This window comes from Ixodes scapularis, unplaced genomic scaffold, assembly GCF_016920785.2.
Source record: "Ixodes scapularis isolate PalLabHiFi unplaced genomic scaffold, ASM1692078v2 PGA_scaffold2__306_contigs__length_199485367, whole genome shotgun sequence".
Taxonomy (NCBI): Eukaryota; Metazoa; Arthropoda; class Arachnida; order Ixodida; family Ixodidae; genus Ixodes; species Ixodes scapularis.
Window position 1 is genome coordinate 59,875,626 of NW_024609857.1, and position 23,053 is coordinate 59,898,678.

The following is a 23,053-nucleotide window of genomic DNA, read 5'->3' on the forward strand; positions in this document are numbered from 1 at the left end:
CACCGTTGCTCTTTCATTAGTCCGATTTTCTCTTAGAAATGAGCAAGAAATTCTTTCACATGTCTAAACCTACTTTGTGCAGATTCACATCCCGCCATGTGACCGGCGTGATCTCTTCCATGGAAATTCAGGCTGTCCAGAGTGCCGATGTCACTTTCGAGAACATGACCGTGCGTATATTGTGCCTTGTTTTGCTTTTGTCTCTTTTCTCGCATACTTGGGAAGATAAATATGTTGACTGACTTGGGTTTCTTCGCATACATCTCTAGTTAATTTGACTGGTGTTTCCTTAGAGTTTTTAGTGTCGACTGTACAATAGCCATCTATTGAAGCTTGCATGAACAACAACAGTGAGTCTAGCAACTCTGATGATCTGCCAACATTCTGCTGCATTTACCACTCCAGTGGTTTGCGAAGAATTCAGTCGACAGGTATGTCTTTTCCTTCCGATGCTTCAGGTGAAGGGGCGGCCCTCAGCTAGGGAGGTCGTGGCAACCTACACCATAGAGGAGGTGGCCATCGAGCTAGTGGTGAAGCTGCCAGCCAATCACCCCCTCGGAGTGGTGGTGATCGACAGCGGGCGCCGAGTGGGCGTAAACCAGAGTCAGTGGCGCCATTGGCTGCTGCAACTCACGACCTTCCTCACCCACCAGGTACATACCGAGCCATGTGTCTGACCTTCCATTTCATTTATTCGTCGTTTATTCATTTTCTTAACCAGCAAGTTGGAAACGACATCTTGTAGACCCTGAGATGGGGAACAATAAAAAAACGGACAAAGACAACAAAATCTGAAACGCAGCTGAAATTCATTGATTTGAGCATACCAATAAATAGACTTGTTTAGAAGTCTATTTATTGGTGTGTTCAAATCAATAGGTTTCAGCTTCGTTTGAGATTTTGTTGTCTTCGTCCGTTTTTTTATTGTTCCCCATCTCAGGGTCCACAAGATGTTGATTCATTACCAGCTCGCCTGCATTCTAGCACTGCTTACAAGTCTGAAAGCAGCGTCCAGACTATGTTATTTTAAGGTTCTATATGTCTCATCGTTCAGTCCTTGAGCGCAAATGTGTCGGCGACACGGGAGGTACCAAAACCCACGGTTCGCCACTGGACCACAAGTTGGTGTTACTTGTACCAAAATTGGCGGAGGCGCGCGCGCGACGCAAACCCAGCGGGAGAGGAGGGCACTCTCGCTGGGGCAGCGGTGAAGAGCACGCATGCGACATGCCTTAAGATTAATGGCACCGAAAGTGCGTCGTCGGAGACCGTGCTGTTTTCGGAGGTTCGTTATTACTGGGATCGGCGCTTGGGCTTTCGCCTTCAAGTTGTCTTAAGGATAACATAAGAGACCGTGTGAATTTTTTTAAGTGTGTTTGCACGTTTGTTAATCTTAATTAAGCACTTTCCGATGGAACGCAATGTCTGATGGGTGATTACACAGCTCGGCAACATGAGCCTCGAAATCTCCAAACTAAATTTTTTTGCAAATGTCATTGTCAGAAAAACATAATGATTTCAATCCAAAGTCACGTCCAGCTCACTTTCGATTCAGCCTCATTTCTGCACTTACGTCGTTGCCATGACAAATTCGGCCACTCCTGGGGCCCCAAGGCAAAGCGTACGGATCCTCAGTTGCCAACTTCAAACTCTAGCCGAAATGGCTGAAATTTGACGGAGGCTGGTCGCGGAGAAGGTGCCACGTAACCGAACCTTTGGTTGCAAGTTGAGAGGTTCACGGGCGGTCAAAATTACTGCAAAGTCCTTCATTTTCATGGCCTTGGTTTCTCACAACCGCTGAATTTTGCGGATTCTGAAGGTCGGAATTCTTCTCTCTATACTATCGAAATATTTGCATGCCCTTAAAATTGGATGAAGCTATGGGCTCGCAAACATTAAGAAAGAGTTTTACAGTGATCCTGTTTTTTGCGAGGCGTGCCAGATGCCCTTTGTTGGTTTGGCACGTAAATCCCCAGAATGTACTTTTTTTTGCCGCAACAACGTCGGGATGTGTATTCATAAAAGAGGGTTCCAGCGTGACAAAGGAAGGGCGTCCTCCCCGCGGCGCAGAACGGTTCCATTCTGGACGGGCTGGCGCTGTGGAAGCGCAACGTGGACAAGCGGTTTGAGGGTGTGGAGGAGTGCATGATCTGCTTCTACGTCCTGCACGGGGCCACCTGCCAACTGCCCAAGCTCACTTGCCGGACCTGCAAGAAGAGGTTCCACTCTGCCTGTCTGGTGAGGATGACACTTGGACTTTTACATTGTTCGGCATAGTCTTGCTCTGTCACCTTCATCTGCTGCTGCCTGTGTGCCTAGATCATTGCCCCCGTTCAGTGGGTTACCTATCCCATACAGTCGGAGGCAGTACGAGTTGGCCAAGTTCAGTGCCAGCCGAAATGGGTAAAATGCCGCACGGGGTACCTCTGGCATGCTAAGCTACGAAACCGACTACCACATTGCGACAATGGGAAGTGTGCCAGTCCGTTTCTGCCTTCTTTCTTATCACCTAGTTGTGCCAGGGGTTCCCACATGGCTTTTGTGCTGTCCAAGACTGGATGCCGCTGGGTCAACTCATATTTCCGCGCCCTGTACACATCGTAAAATAAGGAACTCATGTTCAAAGGAACTTACTGGTAGCCTCGAAGGTATAACCTGTTTCACTAAGATTTTTGGCTTTGTATTGTCCCAAAGAAGGTAAGCCCATTACCGAAACGTCGGCCTCCACTCTTAGGGTAGTAACGTCAGAGTCAGACTTAACGTCACGGACATCCTTTTCCCACTAAATTTAGCGGGGAAGTTTACCAGATCTTGTTACATGTCATCCTGGTGTCACCTGATACCTGGATACCTGCAAACATATTTCAAATGCACTAAAGTTTGACGGAAGACTAGACATACTTTTCCCACTAGATTTTGCTGCTGCCTTCATTTTTTTTAGTGCTCGTGTTCAACTTTGTTAGCTAGCTTTTGTTTTCTGTTTACTTTCCTTCATAACTTTTTTTTTTTTTGTGGTTATTGCATGTAGAAGGGTGGTGAGCTGGGCCAGTTGGTACAATCACATGTTTAATATAACTGTGCACAAAGGACAAAGGAAAGGAACACAGCACTTGTGTGTCTTGTGTGTTCCTTTCCTTTGTCCTTGTCCTTTGTGCACTATAATGTTCAGCATAGTATTGTCAGTTTTGGGAGATAAAGCCAGACACGGTTCAAAGTAAAAAAAAAAAAAACTGGGAAATTAATAAGTTTTGAAAAAAATAAACTTTATAAGCATGAAGTTCTATATAGACCCCTTTTACTGTTTATATACAAGCATGAACTGCGGCCTGCGCCCCAAGCGACTTCCGATCGCTTCATCTTTGCAAGCTTGACTAGCTTGCTTATGTCACCGGTGCTAGAAAGTATTAATGCTACATGGACAACAAAGTTGGAGATTTAATGAGAGCCTTTGGCTGTGCAATTTAATGTCTCAGAGGAGGCAAGTTGGTTTGGAAGAATATTAGAAAAATTTTAACAGATCTCGCACTTCTTTGTTCTTTTGGCATTCACGTGTAGAATTGGTGGTTAAATGTTTTATCGACATTCAAGCAGCGGTGTTAAGGGGGGCTTTGTTCATTATTTTTATGAACCTGAAGTTCTCTTGGACGTCAAAGACTGGAGCACTGCCTAGTGGCATTTGTCACGAAAAGGCTCTATAGATAAGATTGGTGTTGATTCTATACTGTCACGTTTTTAATAATTTGACTAACTTCTAACGGTTTGCCATTTATTTCTTTTCTTGACACAGTTCAAATGGTTCAGCACAAGCAACAATTCCACCTGCCCCCTTTGCCGGAATGTGTTCTAGGCTCTGGAACTCTCTCGCAATGTAATATAGGTAAATAAAAGAACTGGCTGTTTTTGCGTTTCAGAAGAGATTGTTTTTTAGCAAGTTTCTTATTTAGTCCTTATCACTGCTTGCAGTTAATACCCAATGTGTTTTCTGCATATTGGGGGCAGCGATGTAGTTGGCCCTCCGGAACCCCACATCACTTGCCCCGAAATCTCCTAAAATGCAGCACCTGCTGAATATTGCGAAGAAATGCATGTGTAAAATGCTTTTTTCTAACTTTCAAGACAAATGTGCTGGAAGAATTATGACTGTGCAGGTGTTTAAATGCCTGTATTGTAAATAGAACAGCTGAATGTTCTGCTCTGGCCCTCAGCCGATAATTGTAAGGATATCAGCATCTTGGATTTCACCCATTAATTAAACTGTGTTAGAGAAAAAGTGTGATAGTGCTCTTATGCTTTTTGTTGTTATTATTAATTTTGTTTTCATTATTTTTTATTGGAAAAGGAGCAGTAGTTGCAACTGCCGTAGGAAAACAAGCTTATAAAAAAATATCTGCTTTTATTGTCAGCCCTGTATTACATTGCAAGTGTCGTTTTTGAAGTTATCTGCAAGCCCAGATGTTCTCGGCCGGTCCGTAAACCTTGTATCTTCGATCGGTAGCTGAATGCCAGATGTCCTCACCGAGCTTGATATGTCGTCACTCAGTCGCTTTCCTCCTTGTCTTGTCCCAAGCGCACGGGGTTCAGCAGCCGTTCTTCCGTATCTGACCTGAATACATTCCAAGCATGGCTTGAAGCACTACTAGAACGTCGGTACTTGATTATATCAGTAGCTCAAATAGCTTACTATCATTACAAGCTCGCTACAACTTTGGCTTTCTTGTATAAAAATGTTGTAAACTTTTAAATGCTCAAAAAGCCATTTTAATGATTGATACTATGCGACAAATACTAATAGAGTAGTAAAAAAAAAATGGTTGTAAGTTGACTTCAGTCTAAAGTGTTTTTACCGCATTAGAGAAATACATTCCAGTCCATACCCATATATTACTTCTTCGTCGGAGTCGTTCATCATCGAAAGGGTTGGGTTGTCCTTGATGTGAGGTTCTGCAAGGCAATGTCGCATCGAAATCCCAGTTCATGATGGCACCATTGAATACTGCAGTAGTGAATGTACAGTCACCGACCAATATTTCGGACTCTGAGGGTACCCCGAAATTTTCAAAATAATCAAGCGGTCTGAAAAATCGATTTCAGCCAAAATATCAAACTTCTACGCATATTCCGATGTGTATAAGCCACTTTCTGCTTGCTTGATGTCAATTCTAAGTTCGCGTGCAACTTCCGCTTTATATTGTTCACTTTTCACTTGTTTGTTGGTCTGTTTGATGATGATGCTGCACTTTGTCTACGTCTTCGTTGACACAAACAGCGAAGTTGAAGTTGGCGCTATTTGGCACTATTTGGAGACAATGTGTAGTCCACTAAGCTCGTTTTGAATACTAAGCCTATCGCCAAAAAACCTTTTCGCTCAAGACCACAAGAACGGCAGACAGCCGATCTCGTCGCGGTCGCACTAAAAAAACACGGACCACGAGAAGAACTGGAAGAGCCATAAGAATGGGCAGACGACTGGCATGTTGGCTATAGCAGAACTGGAAAACCCGACTATAGCCTCAACCCATCTTGTTTATTGCGTAGGATTTGGTATCGAGGCTACGGGGCAAAATCAAAGCAACCAAAATGGCAACGGCTAAGCTCGCGGCACTATTGCGGCGGCTGTTTTGTGGCTGTAAACTGAGGAAATCACGCAAATTATGTCCGAAATATCGAGCAATAAGCTTTATGGCGTCCGATTTTGGTCAATGTTATAACATTAACTCTGTGAGGTAAGTGACGGTTTGGCGAAAAAGTCAGAATAATCGAACGTGTCCGAAAAATCGGTCGGCACCTGAATAATGATAATACATAATTAGTTATAAGCTAACTGCCTATGTAAGGCCGAGCACTGCTCTACATTGCACAACTCCTAATGAAAATAAGTCCATTTTCAAGTTGGGAATAAATGAAAATCAAACTACCATAATATCCCGACAGGTAGCCCGCCTAAAATCAAAAGCAAATCGTGTGAAAACAATGAGTAAACAAACTTTCTGTGGGCAATAAAAAAAAGTTGAAAAATTCTAGGTTTAAATTTTGCGACCTGTGAAACTTGTAATCACAGGGAGGGGCGAGGAACCAAAGACAATTGTCCTTTCCAGCCAGCAATGTTCGCTTATCTCCCGCCATGGCTAAGTAACACCATTTCATTCTGAGGTCAACATCGGCCAGGGCCCTGTAATTACTAGAAGTGGGTTATCTTTTGGCGTTTTTAAAGAAATAAAAAATAGGAGGCGGGTTATCTTTCGGGGGTGGGGCATCTCCCGGGATTTCATGGGTATATTCAATGACAAGATGAGAACGGCAGGGAGGAGTTCCAGTTGTCCCGCCTCCGCACCGTGGGAACATAAAAGATCACTGCAGCGGGACCGCCTGGTTCAGTTATGGTTGCCTTGCAGTTTCGTTGACCCACTGTGCCACACACTCATGCCCTCTTCGTCCTGGATAGGGTCGGATGGGGGCCGGGGTCTCGGGGTCCTCTTCCCGGCGGGTCCTTCCTGGGTTGTTCGCTTGGCGGCGCCCAGCTTTATTTTTACAATAGTTAGTCCCCAATTGGCTTTTTCCTGAAATTTCGCACTTGATCATATGATCCAATTCATTCTTATTAAAATATGCTTCTAGTCTGCAGTGCCTCTGGCAGGAGCGGACACAGGGGGCAGTTATTTTGCTATCTTTTACAACGAGTCCCAACCTCAAAATATGTCCCGCCTCCAGCGCAAGCTCCTCAGCTTCGATGACGCTTGTGCGTCTTGTGAGCCTCGAGCAGGCACGCGTAGTCAAAGCACGGCGGAAGGCATCGGGCAAGTTCGAAAGAAACGCCCTGTCATTCTCACCTTGTCAGCGACTATAGTTGTAATCGCTGTTCTTCTCAACCCTTACTTTTAAGGTACTATAGGTGTCTGATTTACTTACGATTTCCCTCTGCAAATAAGTTTAGTAGGGAGCTTTAGAATAATGTATGCACTTTTTGTGCGCGCTAGCGCTTAATTTAGCTTGCATTAGTGCATGCTACGAAAGAGTTTTAGAATGGTGTTCCTCCGTCGTGACGGAAAGACCCAACCGTCTCACGCTTGCAGTGTTGCCAAGATAGAGTAAAAATTTTTATTCCATACACAAAATAATGTAACATGCCAAAAAAAAAAGAAGCAGCTTTTTGACTTAGGGTAACATGTTAAATTTGTTTAAACATGAGAACGGGACGCAAGCGTCCCCTCAGCACGAGAGGTCTCGTGTACTGAGCTTGCGCAAGTAGCCGACGAACGTTCACCGAAAAATGTTTGCTTGCGCATCGCTAGCAGCTAGTTTCCGGCAATTATTGCCCACCTGCTGGGTCTTCTAAACCGTTTGGGACGTGCACCTCCCGTAGAAGTGCAATGTCGTCTTGTATTGAGAATCGCAGTAGCGAGGATGTTTCCGACGCTGCGCTCATGACAACCGCCAAAGCAGCCGCAGTTGTGATCCTGGGAGCTGCCACTTTCTAACTGTGCTCATCTTGGCTTTAGTCAACTTCTCGCACATCACGAATCCTCCTTGGAGGAGCGCAAAGACCTTTTATATACGCGTAATTTCTGAAAGGTAGAGCATGCAAAGCGCAAAACACGGTTGGTGTTCAGCGCATGTGCAGTGGCGACGATGCTATCTTTTGCATACGCTATTCTAAAACTCCCTAATACTGTGAGAGGGTATCATTTTGAGCTTTGTGATACAGTACCTTGGCGGGCCTAATCGTACAGCACCCGGAATGTTTGGTGTTAGTCGTGTTGGACAATTTATCGCCTTTTGTGCTTTGTCTAGGAATTATTGCAATCGCTGGTTGCTTCATTCAATTTACTTGCACCAGCTGCACTCAGTGCAGATTGCCGTATTCAATTTACAATTGCAGCCTATCTCAAAACACAGCTAGAAGTACATTGCCCTGTCCTTTTCTGCACCAGTGCAGGCTGGTACAGGTCAATCAAATGAGCCCATTGTTGCCAAGGTCATTACCTAGAAAAGCGTTTGGAGGTGGGGTGTAGACGTATGCCATGGTGTACAGGTAGAAGTTGAGCAGGCCGTAGAAGGACATGAACTCTGCCGAGCTCCCGTAGCTGGTCGAGAGGTCGGCCACAAAGTTGTCTTCCAGCACAGAGATGCCGAACCGCATCACGGTGATGACCACACTCAGCGTCAGGACGATCAGCATCAGCGACGTCATAAACTTGAGCCGGACATCTATTGAAGCAGATTTAAGGACTTGTGCTTTTTGTGATTTCTTTTTTTAAATAGAAATTTTGTTTTGATATTGATCGTTATAGGTAACTGGAAAAGCTTCGGAAAACACCGAAATATAGAAGATTTTGCCTCGAATTTTGTTTCTACTGACCGCAAAAACTATTTCTTTACGTTGCATATGGAATTGCTTCTCTTACTGGATTCCGAGGATCGCAGGTGTTCCCCAGAATGCCCTATTGCTTCCTTGAATTCAGAAATTTCCCCAACTCTCCCAGTCTCTTAGTAAAGTATATTTCCAGTTTAAGTGGTGTTTTAGCACATTAAATTCCACCCATTGGTGCTCAACTGTAGTCCAGACACTGCCTAATAATCTGCATTATTGGTTACAACATATTTGAGGAATCTGCACCAACATGATGCCAAAAGTCAAGATCGCTTAAAATACTTAAAATATAATAGCTCAGGCGCCGCTACACGGCCGGATTGCTACGTTAGGCTTTGTCAAATTTTCAGAACTTTTGATTACAGCGTCAAATACTGCACTATTTAATTTCATCTCTGTCAAACTCTGACAGTATTCTGAAGTTTCACAATATTCCTTATGCGTATAGTTTGACCTAGCAGGTTAGCTAGCTTTGTTTAGTGAGATTCTCACCACGCAGTTGTGCAATACAATGAAGCGAATATCGCCAAATGGACATCGCGATTTTCCATATCTTGTTTTGTCACAGTGCACTTGCATGCTAAAGGGAAAGCACCTTTCCAGGGCAGGATATGACGAGGTTTCTTAATAAAGCTATGGCTATTATATATTGTATAATGAACTGCAATATTCTGATAATATATTTTTAAAATGTGAGATTCGGCAAGGATAATTGAGTATTGCTAAACGATTTCTGTGGACTGCTCTATCGATTTATTTTTGATGTCGACTCTTTTGTTTAGTTATCACCTTTACATGTCTTCATATCTATTCGATAACACAGTCAACAGAATACACTAAAACAATTATCTGGAGCAGTGGACAGAAGCCCCAAAACAACCTTAAAGGAGCTGTGCAACGATTTTAACGTTGAAAGAATTGGCATTTTCTGCTTTTGATATTGTTCACTGTGTCACAAATGGCAGAAAACACACCTCCTTTCATCGAAATGTTGCGATTCCGCCGCGTAATAGCGAGGCAAAACTTAGAATATTTCTCGACCTGCAGCCACGAGCGGCGGCCATGAGAAACAACCGGCGTGACGTCACTTGGGTAGTTGTAAAAAAGATAGCAAGTTGTGCAAATACCTGCTCGATAAAAGGTAACTTTTCTATAAATCTTGTCGTTCCAACATATATATAAATGCGTTAAAACCCTGGTATCATCGACAAAACTTTTATTATACGGAGTTTTAGAGGCGCCATCTATCCTAGGTCCACGAAACCGCGAATAGCCGCCAGGAGCTGGAGGGGGAGGGAAACGGCGCCGGACGGACAAGGACGGGTATGACCGGACCCGGATGAGACTTTCCTCCTTTCACCGTATATTTCGCGGGGCGCCTGCCAGCACGTGGTCACGCGGCCGCGAGCGGATGAGTTCTCGCTGCTTGCTGATGGCTCTAAAGAGAGAACTTTTCCGGAACCCCGCGCCTACTCAAGTGACGTCACTGCGCACGTGACCTGGAAGACGATGTACGAGTTGAGAGGCGGCAAAAACCTGGATCTTTTTTATTTTTTAAAATAAAAACTAGGGTGTCGAGGCAAAATCTGTTTTCTGTACACTGCAGAAGTGTCAGGCATCAACTTCCACAATTATTTAAGCAAAGCCCTGAAATTGTTGCACAGCTCCTTTAACGAATTCGGTGGGATTGTTTTTTAATAGCACTTATATCTGTCATTCACATGGCAATTTTTGTAAGCTTTAGACATAAAATGTTATTGATGTTCATAGTAAATACAGCAGCTTTTTTTTTATCTGACTTAAAGGGACACTGACACCCCCCAAAATTTTTTTTTCATATTTTGCCAGGCGCTTCATTATGGTGTCGGAGGACTACCCAATTAATATTTTGCAACAGCGTAGCGTATTTTTTTAATAAAGCCAAAAGACGCAACTGCTCGAAACCGAAACCGAAACCCGACGGAGGTCGGAGAAGTGGAGAGAAGAGAGTGACTGGCGGAAGTCACGTGGCTACACCCGACCGTGCGTTTTTTTTTTTTTTTTCTCCTCTCCGGTAGCAGACGACAGGACATGCGGCGTGCGATGCGGCGTGCGGGAACTGTTCACCGTGAGTTATGTTTGTTCCGCTCGTTGTTCTGAACTCCAAGATGAGTTGTTTTGTACATTGAGAAGTTGGAGATGAGTAGTGAGTGCCCGTGGTGAATTTCCATGATCGGCTCCGAAAAGAATACACCCAAGATGTTGCGTGAAGAGCTGGCTCACATGTCCTGCGTCCGAAAAAAAAAAGGGGCATTGTGCGACAGAGTTTTCGAAAGATCAACGGGATCGGAACCAATGGCTGGCTGCAATTCCTGTAGAACATATACGGACACCTCGGAAAGCGGACGTTACCTGATTTATATGCTCCTTGCATTTTGTGGAAAGTGATTACATTGAGTTCCCAGGTGTCAAAAAGGAAATCCCATACCATTTAATTCAGCGAAGTGTCGTCCACAACATATGTTTGTTATTTTTGTGTTTGTTTCTTCAGTGATAATTGTAAAAAAAAAAAAAGATATGTAAACATCAAAAAATAAAAAAAAAGGTTTCACGGGGATCGAACCCGGTTCTAGCGCGTGTGAAGCGGGCGTCTTTCCCACTGAGCTACGGGGCAACGCTTCGTCACGGGATCTCTTTTCTTAGTAATAATTCAGCCGGTAAACTGTAAGTTGGAGTTAGCTGCCGATTTTCCTCTAGCAAAAGCACTCCCGGGTCGAAGTCGGGAAGCACCACGCATTGGCGACATTCGCACCTTGTAAAGAAATCGTACGCGTGCATATTCAACTCGAAGTAGACACATCGTGCTTGACGTTTGCGCAAGCGATGTCTTCAGCCACGAGAAGGGAGCGACGGCTCGGCGAAGTCTTCGTGCAAATCGGCTTGGTGGTCGGCCGTGTCGTACGGGATGAATACCAATTCTTTTGATCAGTCCCAAATTTCTCTTTTAAAGGTAGACAGAATTCGCCGGTACCGCGAACGACAGTTCTGAAATAGAGGTCCCACGCCCGTCGTCCGCTGCCACCGCCGTCCCCGCGAGTACCACGATACGCGAAAAGACGAACGCACAGAATGCTTCCGGTTGTCTGTGGAACTTTTTTTTCAATCAACGTATTTGCAGCTTTTTAGAAGCCACAAAAAGTTGGTTTCATATTTTTTTCTATTTTTAATATTGAGTGTGTGCCTTCAGTGACCTACGACTTTGATTAAATTTGGTGGTCGCATCGATACCTTAGAAAACGGCCCGTGACCGCGGAAAAGAGAGTGAGCGAGACTCGAACCGACCAGTTCTTGATCGGCGGTTTTCGGGCGGAAAGAAACCGAATTTCGAGCCGCAAATTCTGTTCTGGGTAGTTGAGCTCTCATATGTCACGTACAAATCAAAACCTCGGCGAGCATAAATACCCTGTCAGTGTCCCTTTAAGAGGAGGAGGGATAAACATTATTAAAATCTGATTTAAGAATTGCAGTTTTATTAGAATCTTTAGAACTTGAACAAAACATCAATATACGTGCATTCAATTATCCTGTTATCATTATTTTAGTGAAATATACTATTTGCGTTATCCTTGATTCTTTACCAATATTAACTGTGCACTCCAGCTCATGTCATTTATCAATCAATATCTAGTTGCCGCGTTTTTGCTTCTAGGCACAACTAAGCATATTCTGTGTTCAAGGGAATCAAACCTGCCGTGCAACTGACACTTACGAAAGGTTTCACAAAAGTGGAAAGGCAAAGTCAACACCGTCTTTCAGTTCAACAGGCCAACAGAAATCTGAACATTCTATTTGCAGTGGTATTGAGGAAAATGAAATGTGTGCGTATGCTCCAAAAGTTTTATCTACTCCAAAATGGATTTTTGGTTGCTCCAAAGAGTGCTTCAAAATTACTCTGACCAATCACATCACTGTGTTTCTAAGCTTCCGCACTGCTTTACGGCTTCAATGCCGAGACTGAAGGGGGGGGGGGGGGGGAGGGGGGGGGGGGGGTTCCACGGCTGCCATTCAGGGTTGTCAAGGCTTTCTCGAGGTTGGGAAGTTATAGACTCCCTGGCATATGGAATGGAAAATAAAATGCACTCACCAAAATAAGGCATAGACCTAAGCTCTGTGTATGCTTGGACCACAAGGTACAGCAGGTAGACAAGGTATATGGATCCCATGGTGAAGAAGAATATCTTGAGCCCCTGCAGTGAAACAAGATGAGCTCTTTTGTTAGAGACTGGTGGCACATCTTGTCCATGCTTGTTTCATGGTTGCTACTGCCCTCCTTTTATGAACCTAGAAAATGCAAGTTGTGCATGCATATCTATAGTCTGTGCATGTATGTCTATAGTCGCTTTCCACTTTAGCAGAGCGAACGTTAGAGAGGAGGCGACCTTCCAGCAATCGCTCTGCTCAGGTTGGAAGAGGTTGCAGGGGCGTCCTGAACTTTTCGCCTGTCATTGACTATAGTAGAAGGTTTGGGTACTGCATCAGCTGCTATGCATGAGGGCCTTTGTTAGAAGGTGGCTTCAAAAAGTATAACTTTTGTTTTCTTACAGTTCCATCAGCTTCTCTCTCTCTCTCTCTTGCCCTTGGTGAAGCTGAAATTAGCTCCAAACTGACAAAGAGCATGGCTGCTACTCTTTTTGAACATTATGAAAATTATGCCCTTTGGGTGTTTAGAGGGTTCAACTTTTAACCTAAAGAATCCAATTAACAATATTTGGTTGGCCAAGGTATGTTCTCAATTTTCACACATTGTAATATTAGTACTTACATGAGCACCTTATTATCTAGTACATGTGCACCCTATCTTAATCAAAATTAAATTTTTCGATTAAGATGGGGAGGATTTTAAATAAAAACACCTATGTTTTATTTTCCTCTTGTCACTTTGAATATTATCAACTGTGCAATGTTTTTTTTTTCTTACTTGTTAATGCAGACAACTACGTAAAATCCCGTAAGGGCGCCCTCCCCCGAGAGATCGCCCATCCCGTTTTTCTAAGTATCTGTAACATAAAAATTCCGAAACATCGCCCACCCTTCGACTCCCGTTGGACGTCAAGCGATGTTCGACGGGAATCGCGCATCAATGGCGCGATCGGCGGTACCGGTGTGTCCGAGAAGCGAGTTTATAGCGGGGTCCCCGCGTTTTTGTCTGCAATCTGCGCGCGATATCGGCTCGTGTAACACGCGAGTTATTCCCGCGTGTATATTGCATCGTGAAATGCGATTTTCTTGCGTCCGCGATCGGCGGCATTTGTTTCCGTGACATGCGAGTTTGTAGCATATTCCCGTGTTTTTGTCCGCGGTCTGCGCACGCGATATCGGTTTCCGTGACAGGCAAGATTGTAGCGGGTTTCCGCGTCTTCATTGCACCATGAAACTTGAATCTGCTGTGTCCGCGATCTGCCGCACTCGTTCCCGTGAGATGCGAGTTCTCGGCGGGTTTCCGCGAGTCCTTCGCATCGTGACACGCGAATCTGCTGCGTCGGCCACTTGCGGTATTTTTTTCCCGTGACACAGGAGTTTGTAGCGAATTCCCGCGTGTTTATCGCATCGTGAAACGCGAATTCGCCGTGTCGCGATCTGCGGTATTGGTTCCCGCGTCACGTGGTTTGTAGCGGGTTCCCCCGCGCTTACCATTAATTTTTGATAAAGTTTTGCTGCGGCATCACCAAAGGTAGCCCACCCCATGTTTTTCACCATTTATCTCTTAATGTGGGGTGGGCGTCCTTACGGGATTTTACGGTATATATATTCGAGCAAGCAATTGCAGGATGGCTTACCGCAAATGCTTGTGTGTCCACCTTGTAGTTGTAAGTGGGGTCCCTGAGTTCGTTGTAGCGTTGCCAGGAAGCTAAGACAAAGGCTGACGTCCACAGCATCCCAACGACAAAAAGCTTGGGCAGGTAGAAAGTTGCTAGATGTCGTTCATTCTGCAGTGTCGGCCAATTAAAATTAATTTGCGGACTACTACTTCTGAAGACCAGTTTATTTGGATCAAGAAGCAAGACAAACACAAGTATAAATACTGATTGTTCGTTAAAGGAAGCAAGAAAACATAACCCGCCAATTGCATCTGTGGGTTGACAAAACCAAATAACCAAGGTAGCAGATATTAGGCTCCACTTTGGAACGTCATGTTTCTCTCGTCCAGGATAGTGAAGCGGTATCGGAAGGTTGTGATTTGTGTTTATTAATAAACCTTAATTAGAGCAGGGTTGAGAGCTAAGCTAAGTCAAACCCGTTTATAACGAACAGCAGGAAACGCCACGATCAGTTCGATATAGCAAGCAGTTCAAAATAGCAAAAAACATTTACAACAAACTTCCACGATGCTTTCGTTGTAAGGCGAGAGCTTCTCTCTCTTTCTCATCTCTTCACTTCCGCCTTGTAACCCCACGCTAAAACATTTTCTTCTTTTTCTTTTTGTTTTGCATGCGTGCAGAGCTTGTTCTTTTTTTTAGCTTGTCTCCCCTTTTGAATCACTTTTCGTGGGCAAACGCTTTAAAATAAAAAAAAAACTTTTGTGTGTGTGTGCGTGCATGCATGCAGACTGTATTTTTTTAGCTTTCTTCCCCCTTCTGAATCGCTTCTCTTCGCTCAATTTTGTTCGCAACTTGAGCTTTTGGAATTTTCTTTCTTTCCTAGCTTTTTTTGGGGGGAAGGGACAGGCTAGAAGACGATCGTTTGCTCGTTTTTGGAAGCCTTCCCAAGGGGGAAAAGTTCGATATAGCCATAATTTTATTCGTTATAAAAAGTATTTTTTACATGCATTTTTATTTAAATTTTTCGTGAGTTCGATATCGACAATAATTCGTTGTAGTGGGTTCGTTCTAAAGGGGTAACGGTAGTTATTAGTGGTTTATGATGAAATAAAAAGTGCACAAAAATCCAGGACAAACACAGAGGACACGTACGTCAGGGTTTTACCTTCGGTATTGTCTTTTCCCCACACAGATTTCCGTCATGGTTATGTTCATAGTAAGTAAATGTCTGGCTTGTAATGGCACTCTGACTTAATATGACAAAAATGCTAGAAAACTGTTTGGCTTTGGAAGGCCTCACTAACGAAGAATAGAAGAGGCATTACAAAATACTTGATTTTCGATTATGTTATCTCGGCAGGTTAGTTTGCATTGGCTAACAGCTCATATTTGACCTGGGTTTGATTTGGCGACAGTGCTGTGGCGTCGTATCAATAAAAAAGAGTGCCGAGTCCAAAGTGAAATTTGGGATTCCTTTTAGCTCCTATCCATGATGACAGTTGCAGTTCACTAAAAAAACTAAGGAAGGACAGCAAAGATGCAAAAGATGCTGGGGTAGTCATGGATGCACTGCACCACATTTGGTCCTTCCTGGATGTCATTTGTTGGCAAAAACAAATCGTCCTTTCTTGGAAATACTTCATTTTGTCGTTTTCTCAGTCTCACCCTAGAATACTTTGTGATTAGGCCTCAGATTACAAGAAAAAGGAACACTTCACCTGTCTGATCCCATGATAAACACACAGCCAGAACAGCAGCAGAGCACACAAGAAAGTGGCCTGGAACATGGCATCTAGCATTCCGGGTACCCAGCTGTTCACCAGCAGCGACATTGGAAACACTGGGTCTGGAAGAGATCGACATAACTTTGGTCTTAACGTCCCTCGGGCAGTTTCTGGCTAAATGCAGAGAGCTTGTTGATGGTGCGTTTACCGTTGTGTAGCAAGAGGCATGGTAGCAAAACCGACATCCACTTCTGCTCGATGGACCAGTCTCTGAACACAAATCTCCGTAATGTGTGGGCAAACCAACACTGCAGAAGGATTGAAAAGTCAAGTTACCTAGATATTTTTTTTTATTTATATATATACATATTTTAACACATTACACCAGCATGCCTCATGCTAGTTTTCCACTGGCACTCAACACTACTCAGAAGCAAGATGCAATGTTTTACTTACCGTGACTGCAAATGTTGCGAGAAGGAAGATAAACCTGAACCAGATTTCCAATTGTGTGAACGAAGCATTGTAGCTCTTGTACTAGATGGAAACGAATAGGGTCATTTATGGCTCTTTCTGCCGATGAACGGAACTAGCGGTTTGATCTGAACGGCAATTTGAGATGCACTTACATAAAACGTGACGTCTTCAATGTGATATTTCTCGTCTATCGTCTCAAGGCCATAGAATGTTACGGTGAGTAAATAACGAGAGTAATCCAGGAAGCCCAGGTGTAGAACCGTGAAACCCTCGCACACCTGTTGTTGAGGTATCGGGAGCTGCAGCATCGACTCGAAATGCTGAACCAGAATTTCTGCACACATAAAAGGCAAAATCTAACACACTTACTTTTCCGGAACACACCAATTCTCGTGTTCTTATGTGCGGTTCTGTTGTTCCAGAGACATCCACCACTTGACCTTTCGTTGTGATACCCTGGATCTTTATTCGGACGTGGAATGACTTTCTGAATGTTTCATCCTCTGAAACATAACATAGTTACAATAAGCAAAAAGTTTTTAACTTTTTATGGTGATTATATATAAGGGTGTTTCCGGAAACGCTGGGCAAAATCGCTCTTTCGAAAACTACGCGTCGCACAGAAGGTTGATTTCGTAGTGATCTGTGTCAAATGACCTAGTAAGGAAAAGGATTACCGTTAAATATAATTAAGTAATTAATTTTAAGTAATTGTTAATTATTGATATTAAAGGGAATGCTGCCGGACATTATCGAAAACTTCTTAATACACCCACGTTACAATGATGTAAGGCACGCGCAGCATTTTACGGCGTTCGGAAAGAAATGCTCAATTTGGACGCATTTCTGGGTTTCGGTTTCTTATCGGAGCGCATCTCCGCGCGGGCAATCCCGCCGCCCGTGTCTAACACGCGCATGAGGTTTGCCTTTTTGACGTCTGTGTTGCGCGTTTTAGACATGGAGGGTGGGATTGCCCGAGCGGTGATGCACTCCGACAAGAAACTGAAACCCAGAAACACGTTCAAATTGAGCATTCTTTTCGGAGCGCCGTAGGATGTTACGCGTGCCTTACATCATTACAATGTGGATATATTTAGTAACTTTCGATGATGCCCAACAAGATTCTAATTTAAACCATTCCTTTAATATCAATAACCAATTTAATTACTCAATTATATTGAAAGCTTTCCTTAATGGGCCCTTTGTCATAGACCACTATGGCATGAACCTTTTTTTCTGTGCGATGCGCGGTTTTTGCAGGAGAGGATTTTGCCCACGTTTCCGGAAACACCCTGTATGTCGGCGGTTGTTAAAATGCGCAGAGAGAAAGCAGAATGCACAATTACCATCTTCTTCCTTCATGCTGATCTGTGCAATGACCCAAAGTTGCTGACTGTAGGCGGTGAGTGGCGGCGTCTTGAGGACAAAAGGACCTGTCTGAAATGTGACAATGAAGACACCTGCCTCGCAAAACTGCGAATAGGTTTGCTGATTTCACTGTCTTAAAATTGAGACACTGATATACTATGTTTAGCCATTTATACTTGACTACAACACTCGCGGGTGTCTTAATTATTGTCTAATATGTTTTAATGATCCTCTTGTATGGCTGGTAGCTATTATAACTTGTTCGCTTATTTCGCCTATAAAACGCTTATCGGGTTCTGAAACTTTCCTAAAACGATATAAGACCACTTTTGGACTCTCCGAATGCATGCATCTGAATCAAGTTAAGAAATTTAGTAAACTAATGTTCCTTAGCAAGCATAAGTGGGAGTTACGGGGATAAAAAAAAAAAAAAATCAACTTGAACAGCGAAAAAAAAAAAAAAAAAAAAAAAAAACCGAGGACAGGGCAAAACATGTTTTGTCCTGTCCTTTCCGCTGTTCATTTTGTTTTTCTTTATCCGCGTAACTTTAACAGCACGCTCTAATTGGTCAAATAACTGGAACACTGTCACAAAAATTAGTTTAGGCCAATGTAGATAAGCTGTACACCATCTCTTTGCATTAAGCTGTTACAACGAACCGGGTCTACGCACGCCCATACATGACCAACAGGTTGTTCAGTTTCTCGACACGGAAACCAACGCGGTCCGGCTGTTACAACGACGTCGGTCAGTCTCCGACGAAACGAGGACTGCAGGGCGGCGTCTTAGGAACGCCCGGCCTCCGGCACCCGCTCCGTGTCTGCCGTAAAAGTACTTTTTGTTGGGCTAGTTGGTGAGGCCGCGAGCGCCTGTGTTTGTCTTCTCTCTTGTATTTATCTTTTTAGCGCTTTTAACCGTGGTTCAGAACGTCCATGTCTACCGCCGTGCTTTGGCTGCGGGAGTGCGCTCGAGAGGTGCACGAGGCGCCGACGTGTTATCGCAGGTAGTAGGCTCGCGCTGCATGCGGGACAACGGAAGCTCTCGGCCATCTCATTTGTTCTTTTTTTTTGTTCAGCTCGGCGCAGTCTTACGGCCATGTTGACGCTCGTGACGTTCTCCCCGGGAGGCGTGAGCTCGGAGGCGGTGCGGACGACCGTGGAGGTGATGGGCGGTCCGGCGAGGCCGACGAACAGGCAGAGACAGAGGCAGGCGAAGAACACCAGGAAGACGACCACGAACTCGCGCTTGTGCATCGTGTACAACCGCATCTGGACCGACCTGCGGAGGAGGAGGAAGCTCCGAACTCGTTCTCCATGCAAACAGGATGAAAATGCGGCAGAAAGGAGAAAGATAACCGAAACAATAGCACTATTGGCTAATGATTATACAAGCACAGTATCGTCATGCAAGTCTTGCTTTCGACGATACAGCAGCGACGATGTCTGTACTTAAGAGGGAGGAAGGGAAGACCACGGAATATGCGAAAGACAATAATTTATATATCAGCGCCTGCCCCCCTCCCCTCCCCCCCTCCCCCGGCCAAAAAGAAAGGAAAATTCTGGATAAACAACTGGCTAAAGACACCGCGGTTGTGTATCCCGAGTACCACAGTGCAGAGCGCAAGTTCCTTTAGCATTGAGCTCTACCCACTATCGGAGCCAATCAGAGCTCGTCGTTCTGACGTCACAACAAGCCCTGGGCAAGAAGCGGACGAACTTGCGCTCTGCATAGGTCTTGTGTCCCGGCCTGTTACGCAGAGACGTATATAAGCGAGCATATTTGATTCGGACGTATTCGGTGAAGCAATTAAGCCGGATGAATCACTGTCACCGGCTTCGAGTGATCTAAGGCTCATTTTTGTGAGGCAGTTCGTAATAACTCTCGTCGATAGTTGGTATATATGTTTCGCATTTCATATAACGTGGTGGATGCCTCCGGAAAATTAATGGAAGCACACCTCGATTTGGGGATCCTATCACTGTTTAATTTGAGCAAAAAGTGCGTGTAAAGGCAATTTACGTGCGTAAACGCTTCTGCGGAGTTGATTTGGGAACGTGCAAGGCCCAGCGAAGCGCTCTATCGATGGTCCCCAGGGTGAGTTACAAACACGCGCAAATATCGAGTACCAAGTTTCATCTTCCCTCTAATCATTGCTAGATCAGAGAGAGAGAAAGAGATAATAAATGGCGTTGTTAGACGGGCAAAGAGCATTGCTAATAGACTTATTGTTTGTTTGTTTGTTTTCTTGTTTTTTCTCTAACACGGAGTGCGGCATATATGGCTTTATAAAAGCACACAAAGGGGAAAGCAGATTGCATCGGCACGCTTCATGCGGGCAGCCGAGACACTGGGAATGATGCAAGGGCGCCGCCGCTACGCTACCCGTGACGGATAAGCGCGGCCTGTCAAATTCACCTAAATTGGGTCATCAGGTTGGAGCAGGAGTAGCGCCTACGGGTCAGATGCTCCGTGTCAGATGCGGGCGCGCAGAGTGCTAAACGACTTGTTTTCTGCATCTGATAGCATGTTATCGTTTGGGCAGAAATAAATTAGGAAAAAAACAAACCATTTCACGCGACACCTTTTGTTTTTTAGTTAGTGGAAACAAAACGTTGTCGCAACGAGGACTGTTAGACGTGGGAGGAAAGTGCAACCATTATGTGCAAAGGATAATATGAAAAGGAAAGTGGAACTTCAACAGTTTTTTATTGTTGTTTGAAGTGGATACCAGACGTGTTTACGTTATTGTGACGGCCTTACTGCATCTTAATGTGCGTAAACGTTTACAAAGTCGCGACAGCTTGCCTCAATACACGTTTAGTTTTGCCTTGATCTCGAAGTGGGGGAATCGGGGGCGGGAAACCGCCGTAGGCTCCTGAGACTCGTGCTTAGCCGCATGGTGGGTACAGCTGCGGCGGAGCCTGACGCGCAGGAGCCGGAGGCTCTTCGCAACGCTGCAAGGTTGAACGGTGCAATAATCTACTTCCAACACTACTATCTGCCTTTAATGACAAAAATAAACCGATATAGTTTCATTGAAAGTCGTGAAGCGAACGCTCACTTTTTATGCTTCCTAATATAACCGGAACCCGGATGGTTTTACCGCGAAAGTGCTCGCGTGACTAACTTCTTTCCGTCTCAAAATCGATACCGACCACACTATCGCCGTAGTTAGTAACTAAGCATAACAGACATCGCTCTTGGTTTTATAGCGTTTCATATTTCGTTCTTGCATCACTCCTTCTACGAATCGGGATGACGACAACAATCAGCGGAGAAGTGACCCTCAAGCAGCACTTTTAATCCGGATGTTTCGCTCTGTAGGTAAACAAAACGTCACACTGCCTCCGGGCGGTGCTAGAGCTACCGCTGCAAAACGAGATACTACGTGATTAATATGTATTTCGCTCAAAGGACCTCGCTGCCGGCTGAAACCTGGGGACACTTGCGAGGCGCCGCTAGTTTTGCTTAGAGCCGCCCCTCTCCGCGGCCGACGCGAGCAGCCATGGAAGCGACGACGCACTTTGGGCGGCGCGGGGACCCGATGGGTCGAAGCGACGACGCGTTCGAAGTGCGCCTTACCTTTCGCAGCGGTCATGGTAGTAGGCGGGTGCGATGAACCTGCCGAACTGGCTGAAGAAGAAGCCGAAGTGCGAGAGCATGTATCGCGTTCTGAGTTTCCAGCTGGCGAAGTTACCGAACATGCGACGAGGCGCGCCGGGTGGATGGCTGTTGGTCGGGTGAGGCATGCTGGTGGAGCGAGGTTCTCGGCAGGAGCGGCGCGGTGGCGCTACGCAGCGCCACGCTTGGTCTCTCTCCCCTTTCTCAGAGACGGAGGGCGGAAGATAGGGGAAAGAGATGGGGAGACCTAGGGAGAGTAGCGCGCCTAGATTCGAGAGTGCATCCAACGTGGTTTACGGGTCGCGTTTGCAATGCAAGCTGCGAGGAGGAGGCGAGAGCGTCGGTCGAGCGTCTCCGAGTTTAGCTCAGCTTATTGCGACCGCCGCTTATTCTCACCACGCCGTGATGCACGCATGCGCATAAGTTATCAATCTGCGCGGGTGATGTCCGCCATTAAATTGCAAACGTTTTCCGTGATATGGGTTGCTCCCTCTCGTAAATCTAGGCTTTGGGAGACAACCAAACAATGGCGCCCTCCTCCAAATAGACGTTGCATGCGTTGCATCAAATATGGTTGCATCTTCTTTTTCGATCCCCCTTTCCCCCTTGTCTGGTGCTGCTCAGAGCATATGCGTGATTCGCTGGTGTGTTCGCTCGTTCTCGTCACTCGTCTCTGGTCGGGGTACGTACTTCCAGCTCCGGCGCGACAAATTAAGTGCTCTACGTTGACTTCAGGGCTATTGAGTCGTTCTTTGGTCGACACTGGGAATATCGCAGCTGAAGTTGTGTTCCGATCGAAACCTTGTACGATGCTACAGAGAATACTTAAAGGAGCTGTGCAACGATATTCAATTAGAATGTTTTTCACTTGACACGAGCTTACTGGCACACCTGGGACTCAAGGATACTCACATGCAACGCCACTGGCCAAGAAACTCCTTTGTTGCGGTGTAATTTCAAGGACAAAAGCGATAATTTTCATTCAATCTCTCCTTTGCAAAATTTGATGACGTAACTCGGGGATCGCAGCACACCCAAGTGACGATATTTGAATGCGGTTCATAGATTGGAGCCGAGCATTGCGTGGGCACTCGACTTGGGCTCGTGATAATTGCAAGCTGGAGAAGCATTGGGGTAGTGACCCGTGTCCAATCGCTGCAACGACGACAACAGCCGAGCCATAAAAATGTCTGGAACTCAGCGCGTGTCCTGCGCTTTGCCAACCCCAGCGCGTGGCTATGATCAACACTGGCGGCATATAATCGGCTCCAGATCACGTGGCCGCTTGTTCTGGCTGCGAGTTGAGGGGGTTAACGCAGCTCGATTTTCTTTAATTTTTTTCTGGGACTTCTATTGCGTGGGGTGAAAAACGAACGCGTGTTTCATAGGTCATTAACGTTATGGATCCGTTTTAAACGGTATTTGCGCAAAGTACAAAAATTGTTGCATCGCTCCTTTAAATGCTTCTTTTTTCTTTTGCTTAACAGTTATTTTTCCGTAACAAAAAAAAAAAAAAAATCAGTCGTTTGTACAAGTTATTTTTAGACATTTGAAACGGAAGAGCGCAGTAGGGGTGGGAAGGGGGGGGGGGGGGGGGGGAGCATTTTTTTTTATTCCTTAAATTAGGCAGCAAAAAAAAAAAAAAAAAGCGATACTTTTGTTTTGTTGCCCACACTCGGGGACGAATCCCGTTCAA

At 45.1% G+C, this 23,053-nt stretch overlaps 2 protein-coding genes across 2 annotated transcripts in view; one reads left to right on the plus strand and one right to left on the minus strand.

Moving 5' to 3' along the window:
• LOC8030755 (E3 ubiquitin-protein ligase listerin) overlaps positions 1 to 3,910 on the plus strand; it is a 60,216-nt gene extending 56,306 nt beyond the window's left edge. Inside the window, exons 28-31 of the mRNA XM_029987483.4 lie at positions 83 to 170; positions 459 to 653; positions 2,071 to 2,238; positions 3,788 to 3,910. Of these exons, the coding sequence (XP_029843343.2) occupies positions 83 to 170; positions 459 to 653; positions 2,071 to 2,238; positions 3,788 to 3,847 (511 nt within the window). The 3' untranslated portion in view covers positions 3,848 to 3,910. The remainder of the gene's footprint in view (positions 1 to 82; positions 171 to 458; positions 654 to 2,070; positions 2,239 to 3,787) is intronic.
• Positions 3,911 to 4,357: 447 nt separating this feature from the next.
• LOC8030749 (transmembrane protein 181) lies at positions 4,358 to 21,425 on the minus strand. Its single transcript, XM_029987484.4, has 13 exons — positions 21,319 to 21,425; positions 18,828 to 19,014; positions 17,714 to 17,804; positions 16,737 to 16,870; positions 16,520 to 16,645; positions 16,347 to 16,427; positions 16,099 to 16,198; positions 15,885 to 16,012; positions 14,185 to 14,334; positions 12,492 to 12,594; positions 7,981 to 8,205; positions 4,875 to 4,941; positions 4,358 to 4,603 (listed from the first exon to the last, which is right to left on the minus strand). The coding sequence occupies exons 1-13, from the start codon at positions 21,396 to 21,398 to the stop codon at positions 4,537 to 4,539; spliced, it is 1,539 nt and encodes a 512-aa protein (XP_029843344.4). The 5' UTR covers positions 21,399 to 21,425; the 3' UTR covers positions 4,358 to 4,536.
• Between the last annotated feature and the right edge of the window lie 1,628 nt (positions 21,426 to 23,053).